Genomic DNA, 16,486 nt, shown 5'->3' with positions numbered 1-16,486 from the left:
TGCACATGAAAAGGTCTTCAGTGTTGGGGAAAGAAGGGGGGGGCGGGGGTCGTGTTCATTTGACTCCACCCCAAATACCACTGCCCTCCCCCTTTCTCCCCGCATGTAACATGCTGGACTAAAGACAAAGGGTGAGATTCCTGCCCCACATGGTGGTTCTTCCTGTCACTAAACACCACTAAACAAATAAAGCGCATCCAACTGAGCACCACTGATCGTTTTGGAGATAAAAGCTCTCGGCTCAAAGAGAAGTCGACAATGGCTACAGTGAAGCTGGAGTAATGGATGAAGTGTGATTTTTCTCTTAGTGTTTGAAGGAAAAGGATAGTGCAGAAGACAAAGAAACTTGACAATTGGAAAGGACAGATCTCCTAAAGCTGTACTTGTTATGGTTTTTAAAGCGGTTGTTCACCCAAAAATGAAAATTGTGATCATTTACTGACCCTTCAAAACCATTTTAGTTTTTCTTCTGTTAAAGACAAAAGATGTTTTAAAAAATTGTTGCCACAATGACTGTCAGAGTCAAAGGATCCCAGCAACTTTCTTTAGAATATCATCTTTTGTGTTCAACAGAAGAAAGAAAATCATGAAAATCATGCTTGAACTATCCTTTTCATTAACCAAGTTGGTAGTTATACAAATATTAAAATACTACAGATGGCATTGTGATTGTGGATAATATGTTAGACCTTAATGCTGAAGTATTGACCTTATTCTTTCACATGCGAGTTGGGCTCAGCCATTGGAACTTTATTGGCTTGAGACTTCCTGTCTCATTCACTCCCATTGATTTTTAGCCATAAAACAGGTTTTTATACCACTAGTTTTAAACTTGTTTTTTCTTATTATATTATTTGTATTTTCATAGTCAATTTTTTGTAGAGAGAGTAGTTTAACCATTTACTGCCATTTATTATGCTTAGTATTTTCCCGCATGTATGGGAAAATGAGTCAGATGTTCTAAAACAATCACAGAACAGAGCACACCTCTGCATTCCAGAGTAAGGTGAATAGAGTACTACAAACATAGCCATCAGGCCAAATGGGTAAGTTCACCCAAAACTTTACCTTTTCTCACACTCAAATGGGTTTAAACTAAATGAGTGTCTTTCTTAAAACTCTCATACTTTTTACCTAAAGTATGACGGAAAACAGCAGCCATTAAAATCCATCGTAGGAATAAATATACTATGGAAGTCAATGTTTTTTTTTTTTTCTAACATCCTTTAGATTAACTTCCTGTGTTCCAAAAGAAAATAAAACTATCAGGTTTGAAATAAGTGGAGGATGAGTGAAAGATGACAGCATTTTCATTTTTGAAAAACTGTCCCTTTTAAGACCATTTTAAAGGGCACCTATTTTACACCTTTTACAAGATGTTAGATAAGCCTTTGGTGTCTCCAGAATTTGTCTGTAAAGTTTCAGCTCAAAATAATCTTCTGATGATTTATTATAGCCTTCAGAATCTGCCCATATTGGTGTCTGAATATGTTGTAGCTCCTTTGTAGCCTGTGACTTTAATGCAAATGAGCTGCTTTATCCCCGCTCACTGCTACATTGTGCACTCATGCGTTACGTCAGATAAACAGCAGTCAGGGATAGAGACAGACTCTGGTGAAGCTGAAATACAGCTTATTAGTCAAAAATGGCAAGTAAGTTTATTTTATATATTTATGGAGTTTATTCAAGCCTTTCTGAAATGATGAGTCTCACACAAATACCATTTGCAGTACACAGACCCATATCTGTCTGTCTGTATGTATGTATGCATGTATGTATGTCTGCCTGTCTGTATGTCTGTCTTTATCAATATATATATATATATATATATATATATATATATATATATATATATATATATATATATATATATATATATATATATATATATATATATATATATATATTACTGACACCATATGGCTGTGGTGATTATAGCAGTTAAGAATTACATAGTGATTTTACTCTATTACAAACATGCTGATTTAAAAACTTTTTAAACTTATAAAAATCTCAGAGTTGTAACAAATATTTTAATCCAAATTTATTAGCCAAAAAACTGTTCTGTGAATGTGTTTACATATAGAAACCTGGTGCCTGTCAATCAATTCAGTGGGTGTGGAAAACCATACTCTTGTCACGTTGCGGTCAGCCTCAAAATCACTAAGATTTGGGTCCTATTTTAAAAGGAAGAAAAATAAAAAAAGAGACTTTTCTGTGTTTACATCACTGCAATTTAACTGTCGACACACTATACCTGCACACAGTTCTGTCCAAATGGATTACAAAAGTAGATTTTCATCATAGGTGCCCTTTAAAGAACCCATGACACCAAAATGAAAAGATTTATATGGATATATAGGTTTATCTAAACTATAGTATGATCCCAAACTATATCCAAATTTGCATTTAGAAATAAATATAAACATTCAACAATTTTGATAATATCACTCTGCACTTCAACTTCTCATCAGATTTTAAATATTCTCTTAAATCTGAAGCATCACACCCTTCATAGTTTTTGCACAGTTAATGTTTTCTATATGGTGAATGGTACATGATGTGCTATGTGGGGGTTAATGTTTATAGAGTGTACATATGCTTTCACTGGGGTTAACGGAGTTTGTTTTGTCATGTGAAACATGGAAATAGTCTGCTTCAGGTTAAGACACAACAGACTGTGTTTTTTCAAGGAACTTGAAGGAACCTTCAGTACTAGTTTAATGGTGATTAGCTTTACTTGTTCACAATTAAAATGGGTCCATGTGAACCAGAAGTTGCTGAGGCATTTATTTCAGTATGTTGATGTACCTCTAACTGAAATGAAATATTGATGCAGGGCTTTCTTTTTGCGCATCATTTTCTACTTGTAAACTAATGGTAAGCAAAAGTTAACAATATTATGGCTAAAGCCGCCAGACATCAACAGAGAAGCACCAACACTTCAAACGTATGAGCAAATGGTTAGACTTGCACAGATTTACTCACCTAAAGAATAACAGTGTGCGCTTTAATTTAAACAAAATTAGATTTCACATGTATTATAAAAGGGATAGTTCACCTCCTAAAAAATACAATTTCCTCATTTACTCAGACTCAAAAGGTTCCAGACTTTTAGGTTTTATTCATTGTTGGACACAAAACAAGATGTTCTGAAAAATTTTGGAAGAAAAGCAGCTATTTAACTCTATAGTATCACCAAAAATAGAAGTCAATGGTTGTTTTTTTATCAACGTACTTCAGTTTATCTTTATGTAAAAAGTGTACATTGGGATTTAAAAGGAAATACTTTAGTTCTGTAGACTGTAAAACATTGTTTGCCTTAAATTAGGCTGAATCAAATTAACCTTTTCAGTCCATTGAACTTATATTCAATGGACTCAATATTTAATCTAATATATTATATTTGATTTATATAATATATTATATTAAACTGACTTAAAGGGCACTTATGATGAAAATCATCTTTTGTAAGCTGATTGAACAGAACTGTGTGCAGGTATAGTGTGTCCACAGTCATACTGGGGTGATATAAAGACAATAAGTCCTTTTTTTATTATTTCCTGATGTTAAAATAGGACCTAAATCCCTTCATTTTGAGGCCTACTGCAGTTTCCCCGCCCACCAAATTGATTGACAGCTGTGTGTTAACATGTCTTTGTAACGCATATAATCATATCAACAATACAGGACGTGCACAAAGCAACTCTTTGTGATCATCATCAGCGAATGTGATCAAAATGAGTTTTACAAGTTTAAAATGTTTTTAAATAGTGCATGTTTGTAATGAATAACAGCGGTTTTACCGTCTTTACCACCACAGCCGCATGTCAGTATAATTATAAAAGAAGACACTTCAATCCCGGATTGTGGACAAAATCTGGTTTATTTTGCACATTAACATAACAGATATCCATACAGCAGTGGATATTAATGTGTATCTTTTTCACGCACATCGTGGGGTGAACTTTGTAATGACATTGTGCGTGACTCATCATTCCAGAAAGGCTTGAATTAACTCTGTGTTAACAAATACATCAAATAATTATTGGGAAAGTTCTTACTGTAGTATTTCTCACAAAGTTATGTGAGATCTGCTGCCTTTATGTCTAGAGATAACTAGAATTAAAGGCACAGGCCACAATAACAGCTACATTGTGTTCAGAGCAGAAATTCATTATTCTGAAAGATAATAAATAATCTGTATTTTGAGCTAAAACTTTACAGACTCATTCTGGAGACAAAAAAGACTCATCATAAATCTTGAAATCTTGAAAAGGGGTAAAATAGGTGCCCTTTTAAAAAGCTTTTTCAACTTAAGAAATTAAGTTAGAACATGATTAGCTTAGTTTAATAAGTTAAAATGACCTATAATCATATGCTGTCAGGACTAATTAATAATAATATATATATATATATATATATATATATATATATATATATATATATATATATATATATATATATATATATATATATATATATATATATATATTTATTTTTATTTTATTTTTTTACAGTAATCGTTTACTCACCCAAAATATTTGAATGACTAGAATATTTAGAAATACAGTTGAAGTCAGAATTATTAGCCTCCTTTTGAATTATTCTTTTTGAAAAATTTTCCAAATTATGTTTAACAAAGCAAGGAAATTTTCACAGTATGTCTGATAATATTATTTCTTCTGGAGAAAGTCTTATTTGTTTTATTTAGGCTAGAATAAAAGCAGTTTTAAATTTTTTAAAGCCATTTTCAGGTCAATATTATTAGCCCCTTTAAGCTATTTTTAATTCAGAGGGGCTAATAATTCTGACTGTTGGACATTATATTTCATATTTTGGCTCTCATTCACTTTAAGAACCAGACATATTTGATAATCAGCATACTTCGAAATATCTTCTTTTGTGTTCAACAAAAAATGTAAATTACACACTAAAAAGTAATTAGTTGACTAAAAAGTAAATAGTTGTCAAATAACATTTGCAAATAACACTATAAAGAGCGATTACATTGTAAAAACAAACCCTAGTTGCCTTACATTTTAAGCTGAATCAAATTAACTTTATGAGTTTATTTAACTTATATTATGTTAAACTAATTTAAAACAGCTTGCATAACCTATGAAATTTAGTTATAACATGATTACAATGATCTAAAACAATGCTGTCAGAACTTAAGCATATAATTGTTAGTGTACTTAAAAAAAACTCACTGAGTAAACTCACTGCCTTAAAAATGACAAATTGATTTTACTTAAAATGCATGTGTTTCTGTTGTAATTTTGAACTGTTATGTTGACATTATTTTTTACTTAATATTTTAAAGGCAATGAGTTCAAATTTTCAATAATCGCATTTACAGTGCAACATTATTAGGTAAAAATACTTAAATTTTTTGGTAAAGTCAACTTTTGAAGTCAACGTTTTTTTAAGTCATTTTATTTACTCAATTTATTTTAAGTAAAGTCTCTTTTTATGGTGTACAGGTTTGGAATTAAATGAGTAAATGATTAAACATCACGACTGAAGAAACTTCATATAACTTTTCTTTTACTATAAAAAGGGTTCAGCAGTATGAGTTCTTTTAATCATCACCTTTGTTGAGTCCATCCATACACTTGCATTATGTTTTTCTAAAAATCTTTGCGTTCATCTGAAGGACATCAGTCATATCTTGAGGCTGAGGAAATAAGTGATTTTTCAGTTTTTGGTGAACATCTCTTCAGAATAATTGTAGGATAGGGTGGATCTGACTGCACCGTTACGGATTAGGGCGGTTTTATCAGTTTAATTAAAGAGATTGGGTGGATAGCAGACTGAGAGAGGCCCTGTCTTTGTGCTGGAGGCTGGCGGGGGGTACATGGAGGTGGGCCACATGTCTGAGTTGGTGTGATGATGAAGAGACACGAATTGGATGAGGGGGGTTGAGAGCTGGCAAAGGGGCAGTTTGGGTAATGGATCATTTTCACAACCTTTGTTTGCGAAGCAGAGAGGGGGAGGGGAGGGGGCTGCCACCCTTTTTCTTAATTATCAGGAGGGGGCACTTCTAAACTAAAGCTCGCCCTCCACTGTTATTGTTACAGTTCTTCATTGGGTATAGTGATCTCTATAAAGGATATTCAGTTCTTATTGTTTACATATATTTACTGAAATATAGTATTATCTGGAGTGGCATGTTTTATATTAAATTTTTTATTTGTTTACTGAATCATTTTAAAGCCTTCCTTTTTAGTATTACTTGTGTATTTTATGTTTACGAATATTTTCTTAAGCATATATATATATATATATATATATATATATATATATATATATATATATATATATATATATATATATATATATATATATATAAGTTATAATATATAAGTTATAATATATAAATTTTATAAGTTTATATATATTATATATATATATATTATATATATATATATATATATATATATATATATATATATATATATATATATATATATATATATATATATATATATATATATATATTTAAAATTTGGCCTTTCTGTGTGGAGTTTGCATGTTCTCCCCGTGTTTCCATGGGTTTCCTCCGGGTGCTGTTTTCCCCCAAAGACGTGGTGAATTTAGGAAAGCTAAATTGTCCATAGTGTATGAGTGTGCATGCATGTTTCCCAGTGGGCGGAAAATAATATTTATACTTTGGCTCTAATGAAGCCCCAAATCATTTTTTTTTACTATCCTATTTATTCTTTATTGTTTGTTAAGATTGCCATGGTCCTTGCCATATTTTTATATGTTGTTTTTGTTGTTATTATGTGATTATTATTTATTTCTTGATGAAAAAATCATCCTTTTTTATACATAATACCACCTTCTTTGTAATCGTTTTTAGTATTTTATTTGTTTTTATTGTCGACTAATATCTTAATCTTACAAAATCCCTGAAAAGCAAGGCCTGATATAATTTTTTTCTTCAGTATTTTATTCTATTCTATGTTATTTAGTTTTCTATGCCACCTTGAAAAACCTCATACTTATTTCTAGGCTTTTTTAAATCAAAGATTGCTTTGAATTTTTCTTTTATTGTATTATTTATTATGTTTTATTTATTATCTGATGCTTAATAATGTCTTAATCCTAAAAAAAATGTACCGTGTAAAATCAAGCCCAACCTCCTGTCTTTGTTATCATTAATGTGTTTTAGCGGTTTTAGCATGGAGCCTCGTGTCTTTGTTGAAGATCTGCCCGCGGGTCAGTGTAGGACTGCCCTCCAGTGGACACCAGACTGACAACAAACTGACTCCATATTTCACATCTGCTGAGATTATTGAATGCACATTTTCATCACTGAATCACTTAATGCATTAGAAAGATAAGACGGAGAGATCGTTTATCAGTTTAGCTCGTACACTTTATTCAGTAAATTGAGTGTCAGAGCAGAAAAGGGTCATTCATCTCAACAATGCGGTTAAACCTTCTTGCTTGTGCGCACAAGAACAGCGGTACCCTGGGCGCCACTGGCTGTGGAGGTCTGAAAAGCAAAGCGGAGAGGCGTTACAAACATTTCAAGTCATATAAAAAACAATAAAAACAGTTCAAACCAAGATTGAAACTATTTATTTCAACAATGAATTGGCGCTTAAACTGGTCGCACAGGCTAATTCTGATTGGCCGTCAGATTAACCCTTTGAAAGTGACCAGGAAATCACATCGTTCTTCTCAGAGACGAATTCATTAACTCGTTGATTTGAATTGTATTTAAAATTATATATTATTCATCTAGGCGGCGGCCTATTTTCCCCCTAGAATTATAATAATCCTCAATGTAGTAAAATATCTGATTTATCTCACCTCCACCAGCTTTCCACCGCTGATCTCAGTTGTTTGTTGATATTTGGGGAAGCTTATGGTCAGCTTGCCTCCTTCCATGGAAACTATGCCCTGGTGAAGACATGCAGGTGTGAGCATTTATCAGGTAATACAATTTATAAGCATATAAATTTCATATTTATACAATATAGTGTTGATATAAAGTCCTTAAATATAGGCTACTTTCTTTTTTGGCATAAACTTTAATTTACCATTGGACGAAATGTTTTAAGGTGTAAAAAGGTCCTCAATTCTTTTTTCTTCTTTAAAAAAAAAAAATTCCCCAAAAAGGTGTTTTTATTGAACGTTAGATATGAAATATGCAATACAAACCGTTTTTTCTTTTTGTTTTAGACAACAAACATACTAAATCTGTTGCACACATATACATTTAGATTCTCTAAAAATATAAGAATAATCTTAAAATTAAATACAAATAAATAAGAATATTAAGCAAAAGTTATTTTGCTCATATATAAAAGGAAAGGAAATAAAAGAAAAAAGAGAGTAATAAAAAATAACAAAAGTTTTTACTCTTCTACAATAATTAAAGGGTCTATCTTCTTTATGTAATCTAAAACAGGGCGCTAATGTGAAAAAAAAAAACATATCAGTATAACTTTTTACAGTATATTTTATTTTTTCTAATGTCAGGTGGTGTGGATGTATAAGCCATTTCTTAAAGGGCCAGACAGAATCTGCGGACATTTTTTTTTTGCTATTTCTGCACAGAATATTGTGAAAAATCTGCAGATTTATGCGGAATAATTTTGGGTGTATCGTAACTAAAAACTTAACAAGTTAAATAAAAATAAAACTTTTTTTACTTTTATTTCATGTTTACAATGTGAATCCTATTAGATCCGTTTATTTGGTAAACAAAGAAAGTCTTGCATATAATATTTCTACCATATATCTACTAAAAAACAGAAATTATTACTTTACAAACTGTATTATAAGTAAATCATATGAATGTTTTCATATTAGTCAGTAATATTACTGAAATTGAATTTAAAACTGAATAAATATAAATGTACACACGTTTACACACAACTGAATAAATACTTGATCAGCTGAAAATCTGTGCAAATCTAGTGATTTCTTTTTCCTTCCATTTGAGTATTATATTAACCTACAACTAAAAGCATATCACAGGCAATCAGATTTTCTTACTTTAATAAAACATAAGAACTGAGGTGTAATACCAAATATTGAAATTATAGCCTCAGGTTTTATAAGGTATTTAATGCAGCCGAGAATTTTTTAAAAATAGCTGCCTGAAATCCTTCAATTTTGAACAAGACCAAAACATATGAGATATTGTAGCTGGTTTAATATGACATCGGTCACAATTAGGCGTTATATATTCAGTTTAAATTTAAAAGGTTCTCATATATATATATATATATATATATATATATATATATATATATATATATATATATATATATATATATATATATATATATATATATAATAAGACCGCTAAAGGGATAACTCATTTAAAAATACAAATTTATTCACTATTTACACCATAAAGTGGTTATAAACCTTTATGAGATTCTTTCTTCTGTTGAATACAAAAGAAGATATTCTGAAGAATGCTCAAATCCTGACACCATGGACTTCCATAGCAGAAAAAAGCCCCAAATACTATGGAAATCAGTGGGTACACGTTTATAAAACAAAATATAGTTTTAAATGTTAAACAGAAGAGAATGTCAAACCGGTTTGAAATAAGTGAAGGGTGTGTAATAATAAGAGTATTTTCAGTTTTGGGTGAACTGTCCCCTTGAAAACCCTGGCAATTTTATTGAAGAACCTTTGACATTGATGTAACCTTTTACTTAAAACAAATGACAACATTTCTTTAGATTATAAATTCCTTCTTCACAATAGCTCCACTGTGAAATTAGGGAAATATTCACTTAAAAATTCTTTGGGGAACCTAAAAAGATTTTTCTATGGAATCACTATGCAAGCTTATTTTAGCTTTTCTTGTCATCTTTACGTTTATGAGTATATTTTCTGCCACACCTTAAATTTCTTCCCTCCTACAGTCTCCATGTCGCTCTCTTTGCCTACGATGAATTTGTTGGTCACAACATGGTTATTGGGGTAGTACTGGGTCCATGTGAAGTCATCTCCGTTCTGGACGATCTCTGTCACAAGCTTGAAGTCACGGCCCTTTGCGATGACATCATCAGGGATACCTGAGGTGCAGAAGAAGAGCAATCATAGTTCACTTCAGGTACTGTCTTAATTTCACAGAGGTTTTATTGAACTGCAACAATAAACACACGTGAGGCCCATGAACATCAGCTGACAGAGCTCAGTTAAAATTAAATAAAATGCCAAGATAGTAGGGCATAAACTAGTATCATTTAAGTTATGAAAAAATAATGGGGGATTGATTTTTCAAAACAAAAAGCATAGGTCTCAAACTGAATTCGTGGAGAGCCGCAGCTCTGCACAGTTTTGCTCCAACCCTGATCAAACACAGCTGATGCAGCTAATGAAGGTGTTTGTGACTTTTCTGAATACCTTGATTATTTGGATTAGCTGTATTTGATTAAGGTTGGAGCAAAACAGTGCAGAGCTGCGGCTCTCCAGGAATTCAGTTTGAGACCTATGATTTAAAGTAATTGATTTTTACTTTGGTACATCTGGTAAAGGATTCAACAAAATAATAGTACATATAGAGATCATAGAAGTGATTTAAATAACTTTAACGGCACTGGAAAGAAGCCAAAATAGCGGAAACGAAAATAATAATTAAAAAAAACTCATTGAAAGCTATTTTTTTAGATATCAGCTTCATATTTCAATAATTTTTGAAACCTCTTTAAACTTATGGCTTTGATTTTCAGACAGTAAATGTTATTTTGAAATATTTAATATAAAATCTAAATGTAGTAAACAGAGTTTATTTCACTTTTAGTTTTTGTCAGCCCACTTTAGCAAAACTCTGCCAAGTGTATTAAGAAAGAGTGTAAACTTACGTCTGCTCTACCAAGCATTCCAGAATTTTCTACAGTTTATGTAGTGGTTAATAACAAAGACCAAAAAATACACAACATGTCACTCATATACCCCACAGTCCAAAAACATGCACTTTAGGTGAATTGGGTAAGCTAAGTTGGCCGTAATGTAAGTGTGTGAATGAGAGTGTATGGGTGTTTCCCAGTGATGGGTTGCAGCTAGAAAAGCATGCGCTGCGTAAAACAAATGCTGGATAAGTTGGCAGTTCATTCTGCTGTTGCGACCCCTGAATAATAAAGGGACTAAGTCGCAAAGAAAATAAATAATTGCATGTTTTATTGTGATGAACATTCTAATAATCAAAAGAACTGTAAACTAAAATGTATATTTATTTTTTCTACAATTTTTAAATGTTTTTTTAAACATAAAGCAAAAACTCCATATATGCAGTGGAAAGGTTGCCAATAATGTTTTTTTTTTGTGTAGGCTCAAAAGACCTGCTTGCAAATGATATGGAAACACCCCAGAAGAAAAGACAACATTTTCTTGTCCAAAGTAGCTTACAGTCTAAATACTGGGTTGTCGTAACCCAACAACAAGTCAAATATGAACAAGTCCAACTCAAATATGCGTTCATATTTGACCCAATGCTTAGAGGCCAGAAATTCTCTGAAATTAGTAACTCAGTTGTTACCATCAGCAAAGCCAAAAACAGTAGTTTAAAAGAAGAAGAGCCTCACCGATCAGTTTGCAGAATGGTTCATATCCCTCCTGAGATTCGGTTTCCCACTTGCCGTTGAAAGCCATGGTTTTGGTGTTGATTGAGCGGAGAAGAAGAGCGGGTTGAGAGCTGAGGTACTGATGGGTGAAGTATGCGGTGTTTATATACCCAACTGTTCCTCAACTCTGACTCTTTCTCATGGCCTTAGTGGTACACCAGCATCATAATCAAGCCATAAACATTTATGATGGCCCCACAAAATAGAGTAAGTCATAAAGTGCATGACCGCACGGCTGCTCACCTGGGTAGTGATGATATGCCTTACATGGGCAAAATACATGGTTGATGATATGCCATACATGGGCAAAATCACTTTATAATCGTGCAATACAATTATAATACAATACAAAAAAATTACCATAAGAATTTTTTAGCTTTGATTTTAAACTGTATAACTTTGGTCAAATGTTTTGGGTATCCTTCCACAAGCTTCTCACAATAGTTTGAACGAATTTTGGCTCATTCCTCCTGACGGAATTGGTGTAACTAAGTCAAATTTGTTGGCTGTTTTGCTCGCACAAGCTTTTTCAACTCTGCCCACAAATTTTCTATAGGATTGAGCTCAGGGCTTTGTGATGGCCACTCCAAAACATTCACTCTGTTGTCCTTAAAGTACATTTTAACTAATTTGGCAGCATGCTCAGGGTCATGATATGTTTGGAAGACCCATTTGTGGCCAAGTTTTAATTTCCTTGCTGATGTCTTGAGATGTTGCTTCAGTATTTCCACAAAATGCTTTCATCATGATGCCATCTATGCTGTGAAGTGGACCAGTCCCTCCTGCAGCAAAACAGCCCAACAACATGATGCTGCCAGCCCCATACTTCACAGTAGAGATGATGTTCCGAGGCTTGTAAACTTTCCCTTTCATCCTCCAAATGTAGCACTGGTCATTATGGCGAAACAGTTCAATCTTAGTTCTATCAGACCACAGGACATGTCTCCAAAAATTTGTCTTTTACCCAGTGTAATTTAGCAAACTGTAATCTGGCTTTTTTGTTGATTCTGGCTTGTTTATTGTCCCATGTTGTCACACAAGGAAGCAGTGTGTTTGAGGTTTTTCTTGAATACTATTCAACAGCTTCCAATTAACTCAAATGTTGTCAATTAGCCAATCAGAAACTTCCAAAACCTTGACACCATCATCTGAGCTTTTTCAAAGGCATAATAATCTTATTGTATGTAAACTTGACTTTCAAGAAAAGTTACAATAATTTCTCAAAAAATTATCTCTCATTATTCTGCTATTAAGTATAACAGAAACAAATGTGATAATCCTACCCTACCTAAAAAAGAAAAAGCTTGGTCACATTAACATTTGACTTTTTTTTTTTAATTGTTATGTGCCTTATTATACAGTGTATGTAAACTTCTGGTTTCAACTGTAAATGTTTTTACTAGTTACAATGGATTGAAAATAAAACTATTAAGCTGTCAAAAAACACCTCAGCAGTTGTGTTGATTTAGCTCATATTAAAGAAGTAGTTTGAACAAGCTGTGAAAATATTTTTGAGTATATGGGAAAACGGACGTCAATGCTACTGGTTTCAATGTTTTTGTGTGTAAAACAGAAAATAGAAACACAAACAGGTTTGTGATGAGCAAAGGAGAGAAACTTATGACACAATTTTCAGTTTGGGTGAGCTTAAAAAAAAGATTTATTTTAAAAAGAATAGTTGCTTGAGTCAATGCTATAAATGGTTACCAACAAATAAAATACATTTAAAAACCAGGAACTCATTACAGGGTTGGGATCATCAATCATTATTGTTGATCATTGATATTGATGTTGTAATAACGATTAATCATGTCAATTAATAAGAAAAAACGTTTTTTGACTTTGGAAATATGTCATTGTTGGCATCTGCAAACAAAACATGCCAGTCCATGATTTAAAATTCAGTTCAATTAATCTTTATTTCTATAGCGCTTTTACAATGTAGATTGTGTCAAAGCAGCTTAACATTGAAGTTCTAGTAAACAGAAACTGTGTAGGTCCAGTTTTCAGAGTTGAGGTTCAGTTCAGTTTTGTGTGGTTTACATTTCACTGTGTAAAGTCCAAACACTGAAGAGTAAATCTATCGATGCGCAGCTCCACAAGCCAGTGGCGACAGTGGCGAGGAACAAAACTTTACCAAGAAACCAGGCTCAGTTAGGCATGACCATTTATCCTCTGGGCAAACTACTTGTGTAGAGTTGCAGTCTAGGTGCCAGGGGCTGGAAGATGCTGGACATCCACTGTTGAGAAGTTGCAGGTGTGAGTAGGTCCCCGGCAGGTATTTAGGCTGTCCATGGAATCAATACAGAGACTCATCTGTCACTGGGGTCTTTCAGGAATCAGTCTCATGCTTTCCACTCCTCCATGACCGCCACAGCATATGCTTAGGATATGGCCTAGTCCAGGATTATGGAGACCATGGCATCATCTCTTAACAGGTCTTGGATCTCATCAATGGCGCAGCACAATCTCTAAAGGCCTCGGGAGGAGTATCCCCAGGTGAAAATAGAGAACAAAGAAAAAAATAGCGTAGCTGCTGTTTATAGTGTATTTAAACACGAGATATTAAATATCAATGCAACAATGAAGTGCTGTAAATGAAAATAGTAGTTATGTAACCAAACAGAAACAAACATGTGAAGCATAAGAGTAGTTCTAGCAAAATGTCTGGTGCATTAAGACAGGCGGAGTGTGTCCTACAGGTGGTTTGTCAAGTCTACTCACCAGCGTTGAGCACACTAATGCATCATACTGTTATGTGATGCATTGTGTGTATGCTTTACTAAAATGATAATTCTTTAATCCTTTGAACTAAGAGAGAGAGAGAGAGAGAGAGAGAGAGTTAGTTAGTTAGTTTCTGAGCCTCAGACATTTTCAGGAAGGCTATTCCAGAGTTTAAGAGCCATAAATGAGAAGGCTTGACCTTCTTTAGTAGACTTCGCTATTCTGGGTACAATCAGAAGAGTTTCGAGATCTTTTTAAAAACCACATTTCGGGCTCTATTTTGACGGTCCATGCGCAAAGCGCAAAACGCAGGGCGCAAACGCTTTCAGAGCGTGTCAGGACGCGTTTTTGCTAATTTAAGGACGGGAAATCTGCCTTGCGCCGTGGTCTAAAAGGGTTGAGTTTATTTTCTTAATGAGTTATAGGTGTGTTTTGAGAATAAACCAATTAGAGTCTCATCTCCTATTACCTTTAAGAGCCAGCTGCGTCGCGCCAAGAGCGCATTCGCTATTTACAGGACGCAAAGTAAGTCTACGTGGAAAAAATTAGCATTTCACAAGCAAACAGTTTACAGTTCACAGTTTTTTAACAGAAAACTGTTAAACAGAGCATCTGCTGAGAATGAGAGATAATGAAACTACTTTCACTTTCGCTCTTGGATAGGGAAACCTTTACGCACAAACATCAATTAGTCTATAAATAAATACTTTTGTTTGTTAAGCACAAATATTCGTTTCAGAACTATTTCTAAATTCAGTTCTAATTTCCAGCAAACAAATAAATGAATAATAATAACAAAATGTGCTCAAAAACCTGAGTTATATCCTAAAACACATGCTGTGCCCCATATGGTCTAAAACCTGACAGGTGGGCAAATCTAAGCTTGTTTTTAATAAAACAAATATAAATATGGATATAATAAATAATATTGCTAATAATAATAACATTATACAAAAGCAAATTGTTATGAATGAACTGAAAAAGCCTCCCGAGATGAAGACATAAAGCAGTGATTTTTCATATTTATGTAGGCTAGAAAATAATGTTTTGTAATATTTTAATCCTCTATATTTATATCCTATATCTATTCTTCTTATATCCTATATATATCCTTAATATTAAATTTTTTTTTCATATGTAAAGATATTTGCCTATTGCTCTCTTGTGCGTATTAAGCAGTGCGTAAGCGAGGCGCAACTCTGCGCCGGAGTTTAGACCGGGTTAGTTTTGGTTTAATGAAAAATCTATTATAGTTTCTCAAAATAGCAACGCGCCAGCAGTGCCGCAGAACGTTTTCCTTTTTAGACCAGAACGCCTATGGGCGCACAAATGAGCGCTACTGCATTTGCTATTTAAACAGCGTAGCGCAACACCTCAAAACGACTCTTGCGCCAAGCTGAAACTACCAAAAGACTATTGCGCCGCGCCTTGCGCCACACTGCGCCGGTGTATGATAGGGCCCTTCCAGTTTAATACTCTATGATAATACTGGGTATAATTCAAACAGCATTAAAGCTGTGAAGTAAATTTCTTATGTTGTAAATTGTTAACTTTAAAACTCTGCCATTTAGTAGTTATTAGTCTAAATGAGTGATTGGACATTGGTGCATTCATAAGCTTTTAAACAGATATGTGTGTGATTGGTAAAAATACTCAGTGCGGCAAAAAATAAATAAATAAATAAAATAAAACAACAACAACGTGTAAAAATAAATATGTACTAACATGTTTTACTAATTGTCACTTTAATTGTGACAGCTAATAGATCAAGCATGTTTTTTCTTTAATATATTATTCTTTATGGCATGTCTGGAACAAGCCTGTTAATTTCCAACAATATGAAAATGGCAAAACTATAAAGTAACAGCAATTTTTCCATTTGCATATAGAAAACCATAGCACCTCTTATAATGATCCAACTATAAAATAGGTTTTAGTTTGCGGCTGCTGCGTCTGAGGCTCTGTATTGCTGAAGGCCACCTGCCTTGACCTTCCTTCTGAAAGGATAGAAAGCTCTTTATGCCAGATTGAACTGTATGTTCCAGTAGATAGTGTTTCATATACCCACACAAACCTTTCAGACATATAGAAAACTAGTATGGTGCTCTCGCTAAAGTGAATAATCTAATTCTCGTCTCAACTAAAATGTGATTTTC

At 33.3% G+C, this 16,486-nt stretch overlaps 1 protein-coding gene across 1 annotated transcript; it reads right to left on the bottom strand.

Annotated features, from left to right (window-relative positions):
- Nucleotides 1-7,365: 7,365 nt before the first annotated feature.
- On the bottom strand, nt 7,366-11,687 carry fabp6 (fatty acid binding protein 6, ileal (gastrotropin)). Its single transcript, NM_001002076.2, has 4 exons — nt 11,568-11,687; nt 9,883-10,058; nt 7,828-7,917; nt 7,366-7,507 (listed from the first exon to the last, which is right to left on the bottom strand). Exons 1-4 carry the CDS (start codon nt 11,632-11,634, stop codon nt 7,445-7,447), a joined length of 396 nt encoding a protein of 131 aa, NP_001002076.1. The 5' UTR covers nt 11,635-11,687; the 3' UTR covers nt 7,366-7,444.
- Nucleotides 11,688-16,486: the final 4,799 nt, after the last annotated feature.

The sequence above is a fragment of the Danio rerio genome, chromosome 21, assembly GCF_049306965.1.
Source record: "Danio rerio strain Tuebingen ecotype United States chromosome 21, GRCz12tu, whole genome shotgun sequence".
In the NCBI taxonomy this organism is placed as follows: Eukaryota; Metazoa; Chordata; class Actinopteri; order Cypriniformes; family Danionidae; genus Danio; species Danio rerio.
The sequence above is the reverse complement of the archived record's forward strand: the minus strand, read 5'-3'. Positions and strand labels throughout refer to the sequence as shown.

Excerpts from the sequence above, each read along its gene's own strand:
- fabp6 (NM_001002076.2), bottom strand. The coding sequence starts at position 11,634 with ATGGCTTTCAACGGCAAGTGGGAAACCGAATCTCAGGAGGGATATGAA. Across the intron at positions 7,918-9,882 it reads TAGGAGGGAAGAAATTTAAG|GGCATAGTTTCCATGGAAGG; the intron begins GTGTGGCAGAAA and ends TGTCTTCACCAG. Across the intron at positions 7,508-7,827 it reads GCGGTGGAAAGCTGGTGGAG|ACCTCCACAGCCAGTGGCGC; the intron begins GTGAGATAAATC and ends TTTGCTTTTCAG.